This window comes from Rana temporaria, chromosome 1 (genome assembly GCF_905171775.1).
Source record: "Rana temporaria chromosome 1, aRanTem1.1, whole genome shotgun sequence".
Classification (NCBI taxonomy): Eukaryota; Metazoa; Chordata; class Amphibia; order Anura; family Ranidae; genus Rana; species Rana temporaria.
Genome location: NC_053489.1, coordinates 253,633,879 through 253,656,017, shown reverse-complemented (window position 1 = coordinate 253,656,017; position 22,139 = coordinate 253,633,879). Strand labels below are relative to the sequence as shown.

The 22,139-nt window shown below is 43.8% G+C and overlaps 1 protein-coding gene across 1 annotated transcript in view; it reads right to left on the bottom strand.

The window, feature by feature from the left end:
- Positions 1 to 22,139, bottom strand: part of ACIN1 (apoptotic chromatin condensation inducer 1) — a 127,187-nt gene that overhangs the window by 56,551 nt on the left and 48,497 nt on the right. The window contains 9 exon segments of the mRNA XM_040322561.1: positions 4,905 to 5,132; positions 13,125 to 13,835; positions 13,924 to 16,354; positions 16,413 to 16,561; positions 16,592 to 18,624; positions 18,627 to 18,993; positions 19,060 to 19,113; positions 19,115 to 19,210; positions 20,698 to 20,768. Of these exon segments, the coding sequence (XP_040178495.1) occupies positions 4,905 to 5,132; positions 13,125 to 13,835; positions 13,924 to 16,354; positions 16,413 to 16,561; positions 16,592 to 18,624; positions 18,627 to 18,993; positions 19,060 to 19,113; positions 19,115 to 19,210; positions 20,698 to 20,768 (6,140 nt within the window).

The following is a 22,139-nucleotide window of genomic DNA, read 5'->3' as shown; positions in this document are numbered from 1 at the left end:
GGCGGGACTTGCATGCAAGTTCACTTCTAAGCGCGAGCTAACGGAGACAGGGGCGTTTTAAAAAAATTTGTTTGTAATTTTATTTTACTTAATTTTTTTATTTTAACACTTTATTTTACATATTTTTTTTTGATCACTTTTATTTTCTATTACAAGGAATGTAAACATCCCTTGTAATAAGAATCACTGTGACAGGTCCTCTTTATGGAGAGATGTGGGGTCAATAAGACCCCACATCTCTCCTTCAGTCTTACAAGCATTCGATCAGTGAAAAAAATTCACTGATCTAATGCCGACAGCCGCGATTGCTTTGTTCACTCTCCGGGCCCCCCATGGCACGGGAGAGCCTGGAGAAGCACCGGATGGCGGCGGGAGGGGGGGGATGTCCGCTATGATCGTTCTTATGTTGCACAGAATCGCCGGCTGAAGACGGTGATATCTGAATGATGCCTGTAGCTGCAGGCATCATTCAGATATCACCGCACAAAGCAGAGGACGTCCAGTGGTTAATATACAAGTGCTTTGGATTACAAGCATGTTTCCGGAACAAATTATGCTCGCAATCCAAGGTTTTACTGTATACAAACAACGGTTTACAAACAATGGAACAATTTCTACATACCCTAAGATGTATGCTTTATTACTGTGGATACACTTATTGTCAAATCTCAGGCACAGTGCGATTCATGGACTTAAAGCGATTGTAAAGTTTCGTTTTTTACCAACATGTTATACTTACCTCCTCTGTGCAGTGGTTTTGCACAGGGCAGCCTGGATCCTTCTCAGGTCCCTCTTCGCTGCTGCTGCTGGCCCCTCCCTCCTGTCTAGTGCCCCCACAGCAAGCAGCTTGCTATGGGGGGACCCGATCCGAGCTGCAGCTCTGTGCATTCAGACACGGAGCTGCCGTCTGTCCCTCCTCTCTCCCGATTGGCTAACTGACTTTGATTGACAGCAGCGGGTGCCAATGGCGCCGCTGACATGTCTCAGCCAATCAGGAGGGAGAGTCCTGGACTGCTGAGGGATTTGTGGAGATCACTGTATAAAGATGGGGCTCACGGAAGTATTAGGGGGTGCTTGGGCGGCTGCTACACACAGAAGGCTTTTTATCTTAATGCATAGAATGCATTAAGATAAAAAACCTTCTGCCTTTACAACTCCTTTAACTACCTTTTTCTATAGTTGGCAGATCCAACCATACAAAGATGAGCCGGATGCCTCAATTATTATACGCACTTCATAATTCATCAAGGGGCATCTTGAAATATCTTATATGGAGCAACAGAATAAATATAGAAATATTAAAGCATATAACCGACGAAGGCGGTATAGCCATCTATTGGTGCACATAGCCCCACTTGAGAGTGTGCCCACACAGCACACTATGGGGCAGATGACGGTGAGGAGAAACGGACAAAACGCTGGCAGAGGACTCCATCAGAGGAGGCAAGGGGTTGCTCTGTGCTTTACCACTGCACAGAGCAAGTAAATATATATATTTTTTTAAACTTAAAATAGAAAAAGGATTTTACTTGTTTTACACCCATTTTTCTAAGAATATGTATACCTACTGTATGTATGTATATGCAAGTATCAGAGTTTTGTATACTATACTATTCTATATGGGAACAGATTTCTCTAAACAAAGTTTCTCCCGGTATTTACAACTGTGTCATGCAATAAGCTCTCAGAAGACGATGAGAGCTATGAGAAATTATAGAATCCCAGTATTAGAGTATGTGGTGATGTCAGATTATACGAAGGGTAAAATTTCTTATGTATAAAACATTTCATACTTCATACAGTAAATACTTGATTTTAATATGCCTTGAAAGGCAGACAGCAACAGTCTCATATCAAAGGCAACAAAGAGGGTGAATGATTGGAGATATTAGGGCAATTACCTCTCAGACAGTAATGCCTTGTCCACACAATAGGAATTTCTGATTAAAAAAGTCTGATGGAATTTTTTCATCAGAAATTCCTATCGTGTGTGGGCCCCATAAGGTTTTTTTTCCATCGGAGTTTGGAAATAGAACATGTTTTATTTTTTTCTGATGGAAAAAAATTCTATGGGAAATTCCGATCGTCTGCGTGGAACTCCGACAGAGAAAAAAAGAAGTATTGCCAGTCGATGTAAATTTTTAATGACAGCAATTGACTTTTCAGGATAGGTGAACTTTCAACAAAATTTCAAAAGATTTGAACAGAATGCATTCATGTACCCGCTTTGGTACCGGTTAGAAGAATATTAAAAATGCTACAAGCTCAGAAGTACTGAAGTACCTTTTATTTTGAGCAGACGGCTGGGATAAATTAGAATGTCTGTTTTAAAACTATAATGTTGGGAATTTTTGTCTTTATTTGCATGTGGTTTGTTTTGTATTAGGATGTTTTTCTATGGTATATGTTTGTATTTATTGAAAAAAAAATAATCCTAAAAAGAATGGAGGCAAAAAAAATAAAAAATTACATATAATTTTTTTTTTTTTTTCCAGTAATTTGAATCAACATTCATCACCCACCAATAAATTGATAATACGAGGACAAAGCCTCGAAATTGAAAGTAACCAAAATTTACCAGAATTCGGTTACTAATAAAGGAAAATTAAGCCCCGAGTATTAATTGGCTCCAGTTTCCAAGATACAGCTTCACGTCAAAATTGCATCAAAATAATTCAAAATTACAAGGGGAATGTGCGATTATGCTCCACAATTTTTCTGTAAAATGTGATATAGCAATGAAAATGGTGCCACATCAATCATTATAAATTCATCTTTTTATTGATACCAATAACATAACTTTTCATTCATTTATTGTTTTTTCATGTAACATTGTCATGCTTCCTCCACACCACTGGGACTGCGAAAGGAATGGACTTTTTCTTAATGTTTAGCCAATGACGCAGATAAGTTGCACATGTAATGCAAAAATAATGAGGGGCCCAACTCTTGTCCTAATCCCCCATTTTAAATCCAAAATATAGGTGGTATGCCTGTTTTACCACTGCCATCATACTGCACTTCTGAGAAAGGCAGTGACAAGGGGAGCAGGAAGCCAGATAGTGGCAGCAGGAAGCAGGTTCCAGGGGACAGGTCTCCGCGTCAGGGTACAGCAACAAATTAGGCTCAAGCAGGGACACGGCTTGCAGGGTGAACACTGAAGCACTGGACCTCAGTGCAAGGCAGGCTTATATACCCCCAGCAGTCCTATCAGGTGCAGCCCAATTACCTGTATGGTCCATTTGCTGGGAGACACCTGGTGGCCACCAGAGCTACACCCTTTGGTTCTGAAAACAACAACGCCACCAGCAGGTGGCCCAAACAATGACACAGGTCCTGACACATGCGGTACCATTTTCACTGTTCTACCGTACTTTGTCGAGAATTTACGAGGCATTACGATCATCAGACACCTCCCTCCCTTGTAGGCAAATATACTTGCCTGTGTATAAATCTTTATTGTGAGCCATCTTGAAAACTTTAGCCAACTAGCACCTCTATCACCTGGAATTTAATTTATGGAATCAAAATATGTAAGAATTTGCATATTTTATTTCAGAGGTCGATAATTTCCCAAAATTTGTAGACCAGTGTATCGAATACAAAAACCACCAAGTACATATGGCTATAGAAAAGCTTAGTGTGGGTTTGCGTTGGTGCGAGAAATAAATGAGATTTTGTACTTCTTGTAAAACCAATTTATTGAGGGTCACAGGATTTTAGAGACTGTTGGGTTGTACTGCCACGTACAGAAGGACTGGACATTGGCAAAAAAAAAAACCCACAATGACCAGGGCAGTTTAACCCCTCCTACTAACAGCATGCCCTGGTTTGTCATTTGTAATCAGGAGCAGCGAAGGAAGGTGGTTCCTCAAAGCTGACTGGGAACAGGATACATGCATGCGACACTCCAACTAGCAGAAGACACCCCTTGCTCAACCGCTGTTTTTTGCCGTAAACCAACAACAATTTTTGAAAAAAAATGGTGCCCAATGGTTCTTTAAATGAGATAGCTGCAGTTGCTTAATCTGTATAGCTTACTTGCAAAGTGGGTCTTCAGAGGCACTGTCACACCAAAATCTGGACCTGGAAAAGCGATCGGCTTCCCACGCAGGTCTGGATGTGACCATGCAGAGCCATACAGTACATGCACATCTGAAAAGATTTCCTGCAATCGTCTGTCCAGTGAGGTTCGAAGCTATTGCTGAGGGATACGCTAATCCGGATAGCTGTGCAGACAGAGCAGCTCAAGAAGCTTGTGGAGGAGTCTCTCAGCAGAGCATAGAAAAAAAAAAGTGTCCATCCCCCTAGGACAGTAGCAAAAAACAGAGGCATGCTGGGAAGTATAACAGCATCATATTGAGTTGGTCACAGTTTGTCAAAAAAGTTTGGCTTTTCTCTGTAGAGCAGAAAAAGGTGTTCATCCTAGGACACAAAAAAAAAAAAAAAGACATGCTGGCAGTAAGAAGTGTTATATCAGGCCAGTCACTTGTTTTTTTTTTGTTTTTGTTTACCAGTGTCGGATCCTGCAGTAGGTGGCAATATAACCCAACAGTCTCTCAAATCCTGTGTTTCTCAATAACGAATAAATAACTATTTTAGAAGGTAGGAGTGGTTATATTTCAGTAATATGAAATATCATCCATAGTTAAACAGAACACCAACACAATGAATTATTATGCACATACAAATACAGTAAAGGACAGTGTAACCTAGTGTTGGTGCAAGCAATAGATCTGTTAGGAAAACAAGTTGTAGGAGTGGTTATTTTTAGCAATATTAGTTACAATACACCACTCACCATTAATAGAGCACTAACATAATAAAGTAACAAGTTGGTGTAAGAAAATATGCTTGTTGGGATAAAAAAAAAATAAGAATGGTTTAAAATGTAATTGACTTACTTCTTCTTCTGTGTCGTCAGACATTTCATGCGTCCGCCGATGCCTCTCAAGGGATAATGTAGCACTGTCAGAGGTTGGTGCATCTTGCGGAATCAGTGCTACCTTTGGTGATGGAGGTGGAGAGGAATCCTGAATTGGATTTGTTGCTTCCAAATTTAACGGTAATGTTCCAGGAGAAAAGGTTTCTTGATTTTCCCTTTGTGAAGAACTTTTATTACACGGTAGTTCCTTCAGAATAAAAAGCACACAACAAAAACATTAAACACCCACATCGATCACAGGCATCTTTTAGGCCAGGTTAAAATTTGATCAAATTCTAACCATTGGGGTAGCAACACATGAAATCCTCCCCTAACATTCTTTTCTTCCTTCATCTGAACTAGATAGGTTAGAAATCCCATGTAAAATCATATACAAATCTATTCAAATACCTCACCACTTGCATTCAAATACTAAAAAAATGTCTCTATGCAGGAATTATACTAAAAATGTTTTCTTCAAACTTAACAGTGGAGTAAATGTCCTGCTGCGGTTTGTGTGGGTTGTTCTATTGCACAAAGGGTCAAAAATCGTAAAAATAATAAAATCAGATTTGTATTTGTGTTTATATATAACTGTATACTCCCGTTCTAGAAAGTCTTTAAAAGAATCAGATTTTCATATCATATATATTCTCCATCATAAAATCTCCTATAAGGTAGAAGACCTTTATCTAATTGTTTTCAGTTCACAGGCAACATATACTGAGGGCAAAAGTAATTTAAAGGATATGTTCACCTTTATAATATATATATATATATATATATATATATATATATATATATATATATATATATATATATATATATATATATATATATATAAATAAAACTTTTTTGTTTTGTTAGGAGCCTGCAAAGCACTGTACCCACAATCAGATTGTGGGTGTAATGCCACAGTCCTGCAGGAAGACTCAAACTACTACAACACTCAACAGCACGCTGGTAGTTTATTGAGAACTACAAGCCGACAGCCGCAATGGCTGTGCGCACTTGTAGTTTTCACATTCACAGAACACTGTGAATGAATGAAGAGGCAGAAGATTCCCCGACTCACTGTCAAAATGGGGTGGGGGTGGAGCCACTGCATCTGTAACTTGTTACACCCTGAATATGAGCGTAACAAGTTAAAAAAGGTGAACTTCACGTTTCATGTTTTTGTAGCAGTAAAGATATATGGGGCTGGGTCGCTTGGCCAGAGCACAACCTTTCTGTTTCCTCAGCACAAGCTTGGGATTGGTCATGGCAGAGCTGCCCAATGTGCAAAATTGCATGGGAGGAACCAAGTCTAAAGCCTAGCACACACTATCAGCTTTTTTTAGTTTTTTCATTCAATCCAGCCAGTTGAAAGAAAAAGGAAATAAAAAACTGACTGCTCTGGTCGGAGCCACTGTACTAATTATACACTACTGTGATCTCCCTCACTGAGCTGTTGTGTTCTGACAGGGGACAGCTCTCCATCAGAACACTCCGATCGGCGCTCTCTGCCATTGCCTGAGAGCGCCAATCGATAGCCGGTTGGGTGCTGGTCTTCCAGCATGCTCGTCCAACAGAAGCTGGCCAAAATGTCGGACGGTTTTTATTGACCTGACTGATTTCTCAAAAATTGGCCCATGTGTACTAGGGCTTTAGTAAGTTGCTCTTTAGCTGTTAAATACATTTGAGGGGAATTTATTAAAATTGAAGCAGTCAGGAATCAGGTACAGCTGTTAAAGACAACCAATCAGCTTCTAGCTTTCATTTTGAAACCTTAAAGTGTTAGATCACCTTTTTGAGAGAAAATGTAAATGAGCCCTAGCTAAACAAGCTGATTGGTTACTGTGCATAGCTGCTCCAGTCCCCTCCGATTCCTACTGTAGTAAAGTTTATTGTAATTGCACAGTCTGCCCTTATGTTGTAAAGTGCTGCATAATCTGTTGGCGCTATATAAAGCTTGTACAACAATAAGATCTACAAGTGACAAACACATCAGACTTCATGTAATAAAGACAAGGAGGAAGCAGATATGATTTGAAAGTTTCATTACATAAGAGCTTTGAACTAAAATGCAGTTCAAATTTTCCTTCAACTACAACTGGGGTCAGACTCTGGGCATTCAAATATTTCCATATTCTAGAAGAGAGTTCATTACAACTCCATGCCTACTAAGATGAACAGATTAGGAGAATGTACTTTAATTTAAAAAATTGTTGACTGCCTATCTTTTCAAGCTGAACTCCACCCTTTTCCTGTACTGAAATTGCTTAGTTTGAGCACTCGTAATTTCCTGGCTAGAGGACATCCACCATCTAACCCTTTTCTTCCCAGTTTTTACTATTCTGGTCGACCCCTTTTATTAATTGGATTTCAGTTCTTCCAGTCATGGAGGCTCAGCATCACATGTGGGCTTTACACTTTGGTAGGTCTGAATGGAAATACAGCTTACCTAGGCATGCTCACTTCTCCAGGGTGACAGCTACCCCCACCTCATGAGAAAAAGTGAGATGGGGTGATCTTCAGGAAGCTATATAAAGAAACTTGTCGGCCCCTCCCACTAGCAATGATCTGTCTGCATCGCACAGAGAAGCACAGAGAGACGGTATTAAAAGGGGTTGTAAAGGTTGTTTTTTTTCTAAATAGGTTCCTTTAAGCTAATGCATTGTTGGTTCACTTACCTTTTCCCTTCGATTTTCCTTCTAAATGTTTTTTTTTCCTTTGTCTGAATTTCTCACTTCCTGTTTCTTCTCAGTAAGCTTGCCCATATCATCCATGGTGGTTAGTCAGCCAGAACAGCTTACTGAGGAGGAACAGGAAGTGAGAAATTCAAACAAAGAAAACAAACATTTAGAAGGGAAATCAAAGGAAAAGTTAAGTGAACCAACAATGCACTAGCTTAAAGGAACCTATTTAGGAAATAAACCTTTACAACCCCTTTAATTATAATGAGGTACAATGAAAAAGGAATGTTTTTTTTATTTCATTCACCCATTTAAGCAAATTAAACTTCCGCTTTCAGCTAAATGTGAGCAGCAAACACATCTGATATTCTGCCATTTCCTCCAACACTTTCTAAAAACATCGGAAGCTTGCTGTTCCAACCAGATACTGCAGCACTTTTTCTCCAGCCCTAATGCCACCAGCACTCCTGGGAGCAGCTAGGGAAACCTTGCATAATCTGTCTTTGCAGATCATGCAAGCATTTCTGGGCTGCTAGCTGGAGCATAGGCGATGTCAGGCCAGGGACAAAAGTTTGCAGCATCAGGCTGGAACAACGAGCCTGACACTGAACCTTCATCCAATTTTCCACGTTGTTCTACAAAACATTGGAACCAATGAACGAAAATTCATACAAAATTGTTTATTGTTTCTGATTTGGGCAGTATTTAGTTTCTGTTTTTTTCTTGTACAAAAACGGTACACATTAAAAATTGTTAATTTTGTTGCTGTACGAGAAATTTTTTGGAGTTTGTCCCTTCGGGAATTTTTGTACACACTGTACGAAAATTCTTTGGACAAAAATGTTCGCCCGATTTTCTTATAGTGTGTATGAGCCTTTAGTCAAATAATTTATGCAGCTACCTTCAGATGACTAGACAATGGCAAAATTGCAAGGACAACCCCCAAAAAAAACCTCCCACTCAGAGCAAGCCTCAGTTTAGTAGCACACAATAAAAACAGTGGATCATAATAGCAGAGGGTGGGGAAAGGGGGCTGTTGGGAAACCTGTGTCCTGCAATATAATTTACAGGTACAGTATGTATACATATATCCCATTTTCTTAGTTGCACATTACTGGACACAGGATCTTAGCTTTAGACAATTGGGATGTGCAAAAACAAAGCAACACAGCAAAAAACACTAACAGACCCATGGTATAAAAAGGAAAACAGAGGGTTGATAAGTCAGAGCAGCCCGAAGCACCTTACACCCAAAACTGGCATTAGTAGCCTGATCCATCTGGTAGTAAAACAACAAAAAAAATTCACTTTCAGACAAAGTGTACTTTGCCCCTGTGCCCCAACCTAAACCATCCCCACCCTCCATAGATCCGTAATTACCTAGATCCATCACCCACAACGTTCGGTCATTATTTACATGCCATAAGCCCCCCTCTCCTCACCAGGTTGACAGTCCCATAGAGTCGATCGGAGTGTAATGCACAGGTGCAGCCTGGAGAAGAAGTCTTGGGGTACAGGGTGTAAAAAATACCCAAAGGTTGAGGGTGACAAATCTCTGTAAATATGCACTTATTCTTAAACAAATGTGTGAACAGAAGACCAGGTGTCCGCCTGAAAATCTAGTTAAATATCTGATGCTGAAAAGCCCACAAAACAATGACAGGTCTGATAGTGTGTGCCTTAACCTGAAAAGGGGGGGGGGCTTACCCTTTAAACTGTAGGTTCAGGGATAACTTGTCTAATTCAGCTGCCAATGATGGAACAAGAAGCAAGATGGGGAAAAGCATAGATCATGTCTGATCTTACAGATTAACCAGGGCATTCATGGCCTAAGGATCCCTGGTTCTGGCAACACACCTGTCTGGCTTGTTAAACCTGGACACCAAGACGAGAGGTGCAAGCATTGAAGGGCCAACCAAATCACCCAGTTCCAAGATTTTGATTGGGAGCTAGGCTAAGTCCCCTATACTGAGAAGGTTTCTAGGACTAGCGTCTTTCGTGAGCACCTTCCATGACATGGGGAGAAAGGCTCCCGATTTCAGCTCTGGGCAAGCCTGGTTTTATTAGTCATATATACTCCATATACAACTCATAGAAGAAAAAGGAGATCTCCATAGCGCAGTAATTCGATAAAAAAATATTTGAAAGCAGCAACTTGCATTTAAAATCAGAATATTCTACATAGATAAACACAGCGCGGAACCAGTGGGGAAGCAGTATCCTAGAAAGAGTCATAGCTCTGATTTTTAGAAAACTTTTGTGGTCCCAGCAGCCAGTAGGAGATAGAGATAAGACTCCTCCCTGTAGGTATACTCCCAACAACTTGGTAGTCAACTGATCCAGAAAGCTGCTAAATAGAAGTTGCCGTGGTAATAAGCAGCTACAGACCTCATCAAACAATCATTTTTGATAATGTTAGCAAAGAAAAAACTAAAAAAAAAAGAAAAGAAAAAAGGATTCACTTAGAGCAGAGAAGGAAGACACGTTCGTACACCCATGAGTAGGGATCGACCGATTATCGGTAAGGCCGATTATCTTTAAGGGGTTTTACTGGGGTGATGCGTACAGCTACAGGCATCACCCCGGTACCATGCTTTAGAGTGGACGGTCAGCTTCATTGTAAGAACAACCAATGCTGCTCGTTATTGCAAGCAGCAGGAGAGGACAGTCTCCCCCCCCCCTCCTTCCGCCGCTCGCCCAGGCTCTCCCGTCCCACGGGAGGCCTGAGCATCCAACCGGCACATCCGCCGGCTGTCCAAAGACCCAAACAAAGCCAATGCTTTGTCGGAGTCTCAGATTACTGGCATCTTAAAAGAGCCAATTAAAACAAAAAAACGCAGATCTTGACGTTTTGAATACTTTCAAGTGCAGAGGAGGGGTTTTGGGTCTTATAGGCCCCCGATCCCTCCATAAACAGTACCTGTCACTGCCTATTAGACCCCATTCACACCTTCGCGTTTTGTCGCATGTAGCGCGACGCGAACAAACGCCAGAGGGACGAAAAGCAATGAAAGTCAATGGGGATGGTTCACATCTGCACGCTGATGCGCCTGACGCGCATCGCCTGTAGTCAAAAGAAGTTCCGGACCCTTTTTTGTCGCGCAATACGCGCGATATGCGCGTATTTGAGCGTTTTTGGTTTTCCATTGAAATCAATGTAAAACGCCAGATACGCGCGTATTGCGCGACAACAAGCGTTTGCTACAGGCGTTTCGTCAATAGAACTTGTCGCCCATGCAGAAGATTAAAAAAATCTACCAACATAGCAACAAGTGATGAAAAGATGAGTTTTTCCTATTGGCTAAAAAAAAAACGTCCAAGTACAAAAACGTCGGACAACGCTGTATGCAAACGCGCATATTAGCATGAATACGCACAAAAAAAAACGCTGGAAAACGCCGCTATTGCCTACGCCTAGGTGTGAATGCAGCCTTACTGTCATAAGGGATGTTTACATTCCTTGTGACAGCAATAACACTGATAACAAAAACAAAACAAAACAGCTGAGTGCATGAGCATCATGGGAAATGTAGTTCCAAAACATCTGGGGTGCCAAGGTTCGCCATCACTGCTCTATCCTATTTTGTACAAGTAAAAGAGTAAATGTACAAGGGCACTGGATGCAAAAGAGCATCTAGCGCCTGGGCTGTGCAAACTCAATTTTGCCTGTGCGGTGAACACTCTCCTGGCAATGCAATTTTTGATCAACCCAGTAGAATGGGTTGAGCTATTAGTCTCAGTATGCCTTTTAGAACTTTCAGGTGTTGAAAACATGTGCCAAACACCCCGTTTTGAATGTGCCTGTGAACTGAAACTAATACCTTTAATGAAACCAATGTAAAATACCTAGAATGACAATGGTTAAAGTAAACCTGAAAAATAAACACTGGGCATTTTGCTGTAGAACATGTATGCAACTTCTGACCTCCCTCAAAACAATGAGCCAGTGCCAGTCCAGCAATGTATTGAGCCCGAAACAAAGAATTCAGGGAGGGGGCAAGTTTGCTCAGCCCTGTACAAGGTTTTATTTTTAAAAAGCATCTTAAATAGGAATTTTGGGGTACTTCTGATGATAAAGGCAGGCCTTTTATGCAGTTTCCTGCTTAGCTAGATCAACTCCCCACCCCCATCTACAGCTTTACTATAAATGTGCATTGATTATATAACCACTTCGGCTCTGGGAGATTTTACCCCCTTCATGACCAGGCCATTTTTTGCTACAGCACTACTTTAACTGGTATCTGCGCAGTCATGCAGTGCTGTACCCAAACAAATGTTATATTATTATTTTTTACACAAATGGAGCTTTCTTTTGGTGCCATTTGGTATGCAATATAAATGAAAATAAAACCGCAAGTTTTGAAAAAAATATATTTTTAAACTTTCTGCTACAAAACATATCCAATGAAACAATAAAAAAAAAAAATGCAATTTCTTCATAAATTTTGGCCAAAATGTATTCTGCTACATGTCTTTGGTAGAAAAAATCCCAATAACTGTATATTGCTTGGTTTGCGTGAAAGTTATAATGCCTACAAACTATGGTATAATATATAAAAAATCATAAATTGTGATTTCTGGAATTTTTTTTTTGGATTATGTCTCTCACAGTGGACATGCACCTACGATGACAATTTCAGACCCCCTCCATGATTTCCAAGTGGGAGAACTTACAAAATAGCAGGGTGTTCAAATACTTATTTTCCTCATTGTATATATATATTTGCCCACTGACAAAGAAATTAAAGCCCCGTACACAAGATCCGAATATCGTACGACTTTTTTCGCTTAATAGTCGCAAGTAGAAATTAAATAGATTATTAGTCACGAAAAATCTTGTACGACAGAAAAATAAATAAATCGGAAGTGATATCATGTGTTGTAATGTATTTGTATTGTATTTTCGTACGACAACTATACAGACTAAACGAAAATCGTATGATCTGGTACCGTACAAGAACATTTTTCGTGCATGTCCGATAAAATAATATCGGATGAACCGTCATGATCGGCTCTCGAAAGCTCTGTACTAACGATCCGATTATCGGACGATTCTTCCTCGGACGACATTTTTTGTACGATATTCAGATCGTGTGTACAGAGCATTAGGTCTATAGTTTTTATCACAGGTGTATTTTAAATGATAGAGACAGAATATCAACAGAAAATACAAAAAAAAACACACATTTGGAATCTATTCGACACAACCTCATTACCAAGAATTGGATATTATATTGTGTTTGTATGCACTAAAATCTAATTTATTTTTCCTGAAAATATGCATTTGAAAAACTGTTGAGCAAATATCGTGCAACATAAAAAATTGTTACCCCTTTACTCTACGAGGCCTCTGCTTTCAGAAAATCTATAATGTTCTGTGGGCTTTATGTAATTTTATGGCCAAAAATGCAGATTTTTTTAATGTGTGCAAAAAGTGAAAAAAATTGCTCTGGAGCATAAGTGGTTAAAATTCACAACATAATTCAAAGTGACTGCCAACAGTTCAGGATAAAAAAAACTCTCACCTTATCACTAGAAGAGGATGAAGACGATGATGATGACCTTGACGACCGTGACATACGATTTGGCCTTTCTGGTGAGGTTGATTTAGAATGGGAGCTATGTCTGGAGGGGGAGGATCTATCTGATGAGGAGCGTGATGAATGAGAAGAGGATGAGGAAGAGGATGAGGAAGAGGAGGAAGAAGAGGAGGAAGAGGATGATGAGGAGGAGGATGATGAAGAGGATCTTCGTCGGGATCCTACCAAGGCAACATTTTCACTTTCTTCAGCACCTACATGCAACTCCACTGTTCTTACACAGTCTTCCTCCTCTTTAACAGGCTGTAATTTATCTGTAGTATGATGTTCCGGAGACATAGTGCCTGGAAGGAATTCATCTTGCTTAATAACCGACACATGTTCCATATGCAATTCGACTTTCTCTGTTAGCTCTATAGTCTTGTGGATTTTGCTACTGCTATTGTTAGGCGATAAGATCTGTTCATTATAAACTTTTATATCTGAATGTAGCTCTGTTGGATTTTGCTCTACTGTATGCAAAATTTTGCTTGTAGAGGATCTGGAACATGCATAATTGGCGTTTTCCCTTTCAGGATACGAAGAGTTAACAGCCTCCACAGGAGACCGTTTAGATGCATCCTGGGTGGATAAAGGATTTGATGTAGTATGAAAGGGAACTTCCTCCGATTCATCCACAAGTTTTTTTTTTTGAATCTACAGATTTTTCGGTCATAATTGTTTCTCGAACATCATCAACATTTTCACCTTCAGACAGTTTCTGGGCAGTACTTTGGACATTTACATTAGTCATCTCCACATGGGTAGACAGAACAGTCCCCTCAGTTATCTCCACTTTAGAAAATGGAACATTTACCTCGGTCATTTTCACTTCCCTGGGCCCATGCACATCTGTCATCTTCGCATCAGCATTCTGACCGTCTGTCGAAATCTCTGATGGCATGAATTCAGACTCTTTTTGCACAGCAAGAATCTCTTCATCACTTTGTGGCTCAGTGATTTTGTGGTCCACCAGCTCAGGGTCTTTTGCTACAATATCCTTGGTGTGCACCTTGGCAGGAAACTCTGCCTTGGTATGCTTCTTGGCCGGCAAATTAGCCTTGGTGGGCGCCTTGGTAGGCTCTTCGGCCGGCAACTCAGCCTCAGTGGGCGCTTCGGCCGGCAACTCAGCCTCGATGGGCGCCTCAGCCGGCAACTCATCCTCGATGGGCGCCTCGGTATGCTTGGCCGGCAACTCGGCCTCAGTGGGGGTTTTGACCGGCAACTCAGCCTCGGTGGGTGCCTCAGTATGCTCCTCGGCCAGCAACTCAGCCTCGGTGGGCGCCTCGGACGGCAACTCAGCCTCGGTGGGCGCCTCGGACGGCAACTCAGCCTCGGTGGGCGCCTCGGACGGCAACTCAGCCTCGGTGGGCGCCTCGGACGGCAACTCAGCCTCGGTGGGCGCCTCGGTATGCTTGGCCGACAACTCAGCCTCGGTGGGTGCCTCGGCCGGCAACTCAGTCTCGGTGGGTGCCTCGGTATGCTCCTCGGCCGGCAACTCAGCCTCGGTATGCTCCTCAGCCGGCAACTCAGCCTCAGTGGGTGCCTCGGATGGCAACTCAGCCTCGGTGGGCAACTCCATGTGCTTGGCCGGCAACTCAGCCTCGGTGGGTGCCACGGTATGCTCGGCTGGCAACTCAGCCTCGGTGGGTGCCTCGGTATGCTTGGACGGCAACTCAGCCTCGGTGGGTGTTTTGGACGGCAACTCAGCCTCGGTGGGTGCCTCAGTATGCTCCTCGGCCGGCAACTCAGCCTCGGTGGGTGCCTCGGATGGCAACTTAGCCTCGGTGGGGGCCTCGGTATGCTTGGCCGGCAACTCAGCCTTGGTGGGTGCCTTGGCCGGCAACTCAGCCTCGGTATGCTCCTCAGCCGGCAACTCAGCCTCGGTGGGTGCCACGGTATGCTCGGCCGGCAACTCAGCCTCGGTGGGTGCCACGGTATGCTCGGCCGGCAACTCAGCCTCGGTGGGCGCCTCGACCGGCAACTCAGCCTCGGTGGGCGCCTCGACCGGCAACTCTGTATGCTCCTCGGCCTCGCTGGGCAACTCAGCCGCGGCACGCTCCTCGGCCTCGCTGGGCAACTCAGCCGCGGCACGCTCCTCGGCCTCGCTGGGCAACTCAGCCGCGGCACGCTCCTCGGCCTCGCTGGGCAACTCAGCCGCGGCACGCTCCTCGGCCTCGCTGGGCAACACCGTCTCGGCACGCACCTCGGCCTCGCTGGGCAACTCAGCCGCGGCACGCACCTCGGCCTCGCTGGGCAACTCAGCCGCGGCACGCACCTCGGCCTCGCTGGGCAACTCAGCCTCGGCACGCACCTCGGCCTCGCTGGGCAACTCAGCACGCACCTCGGCCTCGCTGGGCAACTCAGCACGCACCTCGGCCTCGCTGGGCAACTCAGCACGCACCTCGGCCTCGCTGGGCAACTCAGCACGCACCTCGGCCTCGCTGGGCAACTCAGCACGCTCCTCGGCCTCGCTGGGCAACTCAGCACGCTCCTCGGCCTCGCTGGGCAACTCAGCACGCTCCTCGGCCTCGCTGGGCAACTCAGCACGCTCCTCGGCCTCGCTGGGCAACTCAGCCTCGGCACGCTCCTCGGCCTCGCTGGGCAACTCAGCCTCGGCACGCTCCTCGGCCTCGCTGGGCAACTCAGCCGCGGCACGCTCCTCGGCCTCGCTGGGCAACTCAGCCGCGGCACGCTCCTCGGCCTCGCTGGGCAACTCAGCCGCGGCACGCTCCTCGGCCTCGCTGGGCAACTCAGCCGCGGCACGCTCCTCGGCCTCGCTGGGCAACTCAGCCTCGGCACGCACCTCGGCCTCGCTGGGCAACTCAGCCTCGGCACGCACCTCGGCCTCGCTGGGCAACTCAGCCTCGGCACGCACCTCGGCCTCGCTGGGCAACTCAGCCTCGGCACGCACCTCGGCCTCGCTGGGCAACTCAGCCGCGGCACGCTCCTCGGCCTCGCTGGGCAACTCAGCCGCGGCACGCTCCTCGGCCTCGCTGGGCAACTCAGCCGCGGCACGCTCCTCGGCCTCGCTGGGCAACTCAGCCGCGGCACGCTCCTCGGCCTCGCTGGGCAACTCAGCCGCGGCACGCTCCTCGGCCTCGCTGGGCAACTCAGCCGCGGCACGCTCCTCGGCCTCGCTGGGCAACTCAGCCGCGGCACGCTCCTCGGCCTCGCTGGGCAACTCAGCCGCGGCACGCTCCTCGGCCTCGCTGGGCAACTCAGCCGCGGCACGCTCCTCGGCCCTCGCTGGGCAACTCAGCCGCGGCACGCTCCTCGGCCTCGCTGGGCAACTCAGCCGCGGCACGCTCCTCGGCCTCGCTGGGCAACTCAGCCGCGGCACGCTCCTCGGCCTCGCTGGGCAACTCAGCCTCGGCACGCACCTCGGCCTCGCTGGGCAACTCAGCATGCACCTCGGCCTCGCTGGGCAACTCAGCACGCACCTCGGCCTCGCTGGGCAACTCAGCCTCGGCACGCTCCTCGGCCTCGCTGGGCAACTCAGCCTCGGCACGCTCCTCGGCCTCGCTGGGCAACTCAGCCTCGGCACGCTCCTCGGCCTCGCTGGGCAACTCAGCCTCGGCACGCTCCTCGGCCTCGCTGGGCAACTCAGCCTCGGCACGCTCCTCTGTGGGCAACACAGCCTCGGCACGCTCCTCTGTGGGCAACTCAGCCTCGGCACGCTCCTCTGTGGGCAACTCAGCCTCGGCACGCTCCTCTGTGGGCAACTCAGCCTCGGCACGCTCCTCTGTGGGCAACTCAGCCTCGGCACGCTCCTCTGTGGGCAACTCCCCGGTCATTTTTGGTATAACTGTAAAAAATTCCTGGGCAAGTTTTGTTTTGATTTCAACAGGGGTGGCTTCTTCTGGAGCCTCAAGTGAAGCTTGATTTTTGACCATGGCTTTAGGAGTTATTTTAACACCTGCAATATCTTCTGCCTGAGCATCTAATTCAAAAGATTTATTAGAATATTCTGTTGTGCTTGATTGTTCGAAAAAAACTGGCTCAGTGATTGTGTCTTTCTGTGATGTTATTTGTTGAGATTCCACTTGTGTCAAAATGTCAGACGTTTCTTGTAAATCTGGGTCACACATCATAGCTTCATGGACAGCCAGAGATCCTTCATTAGCATCTGATATGATTGCAGAATCTTCACACCTTTCTGCCACAATCAAAGATGATTCACATGTCCCTGTTGTAGCTTCAGATTCGAATTCACTTATTTTAGCAAATTGCTGTAATGGAATCCCGCCTACAACAGTTTCAGAGGTAACTTTATTTGGTTGCTCTAATTTCACAGATTCCTCTAATTGTACAGTATTTTCAAACATATTCAAATCATCTTCAGCAGATGGTTTGACTTCTATTTGTTTGATTTCTGAAATTGCATTTATATGCATAGGTTCTTCTTTTTCAGAGCTCAGATTTCCTAAAAAGGGTTGTTGTACTTCTACTGAGCCAGAAGGTGAGACTTCATCACCCAGAGAAGGGTCAGTGCTGCTGGTGGCCCCTCCTAATATGTCAGAACCAGACACATGGGAAACATCTAAATCTGATTTCTTAGTAAGCTCTTCTGTTACACTTTTATCCTGTCCCCTAAGAAAATCAGTTGCTTCCTTTGTCTGTTTTAGCCCACATGACCGCAGCTTTGGTTTGTCCAACATAGTCCACGCAGGTACAGGCGTTTGCTCCACATTAGGCACCTGTGTTTTATGTTTTTCCTGAATGTCAGGAACGGTTTGTAAAATGTTAGTTTCCGGTTGATTCCGATTTGAAGAGGATGATCGGACTCTTAGTTTTCTTGTTTTAGGTAAGCTGGAAACACAAACTGAGGAAACAACTTCTGCTTTGTCAGATTCAAAAGCATCACCACCGCACACTGCTGAATTTGCATTCAATTTGTCCTTGTTTACCTTCTCTGAAATAGACATGGTCTTAACATTTGACCTTCCCACTTCAGGACAGCTTGACAATGTAATGGTACTCTCTTTATTTTCATGAAATTCTGGTTCTTGCTTCTCTAAAATCGACATAGCTTGAACCCCCCTTGATGATGACTTCTCCACTATATGCAGGCTCTGTTCACTCACATATGCTTTACCCACAGATTTTGAGCGAACTGGAGGCTTTAGAAGAACAAGTGATGATTTCACTTTGACATCTTTTGTTGTGGAACTCTTCACAGTCTCTTCTGTCATATGTGAATCCTGTATTTTTGTTCTAGCTTTTTCAGCTTCTTGACACCAGTTAGGAGTCTGCTGAATAATACAAGTAGCAGCTGGAGGCTGTTGTGCTGAAGTATTTGAATTGCTCTCATTGCGCTCTCTCACATGACGCCCCCACTTTTGAGGAGATCTACGACTCTTTGAAGACTCCTTGTGAAGAAACTGTGGGGAAACTGCTTTCTCAGTTGCTGTGGTCATCTGTTTTTCAGAGAACCGATGTTGAAGCCTTCCAGAGAAAGCAATGGTGGAACACGTTCCTCTGCTATTTCTTCAGCACAAGTTGATTTGGAAACAGTTTCTGATAATTCAGGAGGAGAAGGTGAATGCTTGACTTTTGGAGACTTTTTCTGCTGGACAGTAGCTGATCTTGACGATCGTCTTCTTTTAGGGGTTTCTTCTTCATCTTTCTCAATGGGTAGCTCCCTTTCTTCCATTGTTTCCTCCTCTTCCTCACCCACATCTTCTGCTTCTTCCTTGGCAAAGTCTCCTTTAGACCGTCGGCCACGGATGGATGATCTACGTGGCTCTTGGTCCTGTGTTGGTGGTGTTAAAACTGGAGGTTTTGAAGTTTTAGCTGCAAATTAAGGTATATTCTTTAATGCCTGCACCAGTCTTAAGATATGTAAATTTTTTATGATCAGTATGGGTGTAAATCTGACCTGTTTTACTCGGGGTGACCTCCTCTCCCTTTTTTTGGGAATCTCTTCCTCAGAAATCATCTGGGTCTTCCAAGACAGAAAGGCTTTTTTTCTTTAATGATAAAGAGAGAAAAAAAAAAAAAAAGAAAAAATTATAAAATGGCACCTCATCCTGGTTTTATCTCCACTATTACCGCATGGCACAGAAAATGTATTTATTTTTTTGCGGTTTACATTAATAGTAGTTGGACATCCAGCTGTGTCATCATACACAGATTTGACATTAGCGGTTTTTAACACTTTGCTCATTTAATAATGGATTAAATAGAAGGTCTCTCGATTCACATCTACAACATTACTTAAAGCAGATATTCAGGCAAAAATCATAATCTCAGGGATCTTAATTAAATGTCCCATATATACTTTCTACCTTACTATTATAGCTGCAAACATCCTCAATGTGCACAACATTTTGCTGAAAGAGTTCTGCCTCTTTGGTTCCTCTCCTCCCCCCACTTTGTTTGCTGGGCAAAAAATCAGCACAACGAATAAAACGTACCCGTGTACTCTATTCTCCTGTAAGAATGTTACAATTTTAGGCTAACACCAACAGTGTGTAGACTATTACACAGATGACAGCAGGGAGCCAATACAAATACAGTATTTATTTTTCAAGCTGTATTGAATATATTTACAATGAATGCATGAGTTTCAGCTTTATTTTAACTTTAGACTGAAATTTGATACGGCTGAATCCTATTTCTGACGCGATAATGTATTAAATAACATTCTGTTTAAAGTACCGATATGGATTTCCATTATACATTTGAAGGAAAAATTAGATTTTATGATTTTTGAATGCAATTATTTATAATTTTTTTTTTTAATAAGAGACCCGCTAAGGCCTCGTACAGACGACCGAACATGTCTCACATGTTCGGTCGTGCTGTACGGCCGAACCGGACAGGTTTCCAGCGGACATTTGTCCAGCCGACGTTTTTTTTTTCAGTGGACAATTGTTTCTTAGCATGCTAAGAAACATGTCCGCTGGAATGCTGTCCGTCGGACATGTTCGGTCGTCTGTACAGACTCACCGTACATGTCCGAGCGGCGACATCCCTCGCTTGCGTCGAATCACTTCGACGCATTGCGTGGAAAGCATTGACCTTCCAAGCGTCGCGCACGTCGCCGCGTCATCGTCGCGGACACGTCACTGTGCTGTCTGTCCGCGCGGATTTCTGTCTGATGGTGTGTACAACCATCAGACAGAAATCTCTGAGGGGACATGTCGCTGAAAACGGTCCAGCGGACCGTTTTAGCGGACCTGTCTCCCCGTCTGTATGAGGCCTAAGATGTGCCAAAACTCATGGACTGTCAAATTACAAAGTACTCTAAAAAAAAACCGCACAAAAACAGCCATCTATCTGAAATCTTCAAATGAAGGCCAGAAAATAAAACAAAGCTTTGATTATTTGCCATTTCTAGAAACAGTTTACAATCAATGGCTAAAACAAATACATTGGTGAATAAATGGCATGTGTGCCATTTGTTTATTTTTTTAAACAAAAAAAAATAATTATTTACTGTATATCATGTAATTAAATTATTTAAAAATACATACTGAAGTAGTTTTCCAGCTCAATATCCGGCACTTCAAAAAGAACAGATAATATCAGGAGGCTCTGGCACAATGTCAGGATTGTATTTTCTTCTCGGATTCGCTAAAGGTTCTGTGAACCAAAGAGAGCTTGTATGTAGTAGTAAAAAACATTTTGTGAAACCTAATTTTATTTCAACACAAAATTGCATAATACAGGACAAATAAGATAATGGGGGGGTAAACAAAGGATTTTTGACTTCTGTAAATAAAAAAAAATTCTTAAAAAGACAGTAAGGAAAGTATTTATACAGCATGGGTTATAAGCATGTACCTTCAGGTTACTGGACACTGGCAAAGCTTCAGAGGGAACACCCACTGGGCACCTTTCCTATAAACCTAACCCACTGAGGGTAAATCAAGGAATGGAAGAGAGGGTGGCCTGTATCCTATATACTGTACTCCAAGATATGGAATGTACAGATAAGTAAAAATTCCTCTTTTCCTAATCATACAACAATAATTTACTCTGCGTAACATCATCTTTCACAAATAAAAAACATTTGACCCAATTTTTTTCTATAAAAGGACATTTTTTCCCAAACAAAATTATTAGTAAAACCGCTGCGCAAATACCGTGTGACATAAAAAATTGCAACACCCATCATTTTCTATTCTAGGGCCACTGCTAAAATTATTATATTTGTGTATATATATATATATATATATATATATCACACACACACACACGTAGGAGCGCAGTGTCATAATTGGCCTGGATAGTTAAACAGGTTTGAGTAGAGTCCTTTAAACCTGTCTTGTGGCAGCCCTTACACATCGTCTTCCTGGCACAAGAGGTAATTCAGGGCATTCTGCAAATCGAACTGTTCTTTGGCAGTTTTTGGTTGATTTGAAAGAAGAAAGTGCTGGGGTGGTAAACTTTTGAACTCTATTTTGTACCCCTTTGAAATCATTGATTCAATGCACAGGTCCAGGGCATCGGTGACCCAGAGATATACAAACTGTAACAGACGCCCCCTCCCCCATTCTCAGGAGTGAGAACACTTTGGCTTTAGGAAAGGCTTGGAGACCTTTGTGGGCTAAGCATTGCACCAAAAAAAAAGGACTGTCCACGACACTGGATTGTATATACAGTCCAGCTTTCACCTATCACAAGGAGCATACAATTATAGACTATGGCCCTGGACCTGTATAGCGCCCAGTGGCTGACAACACATTTTACAAAGTGCAAAGGTGAGCGCACATGCACGATCCAGTGCCCGAAGCAACATTACAGGCTGTCTCCACAGCGTGGGGTCAGGATATGGTTCCCAAGGTTTTACTGAAGTTGCACTGATACAAATACACTGCTTCTATATAGACATTAGAATACAGTGAGGGCTTTATTGAAACTGAACCTGAAGAATAAAAAATAAATGAAAAATAATAAACTAGTTAAGGAAAGGGTTCTTTTCTCAGTGAAGGAGAAAAAAGGTCAATCTCT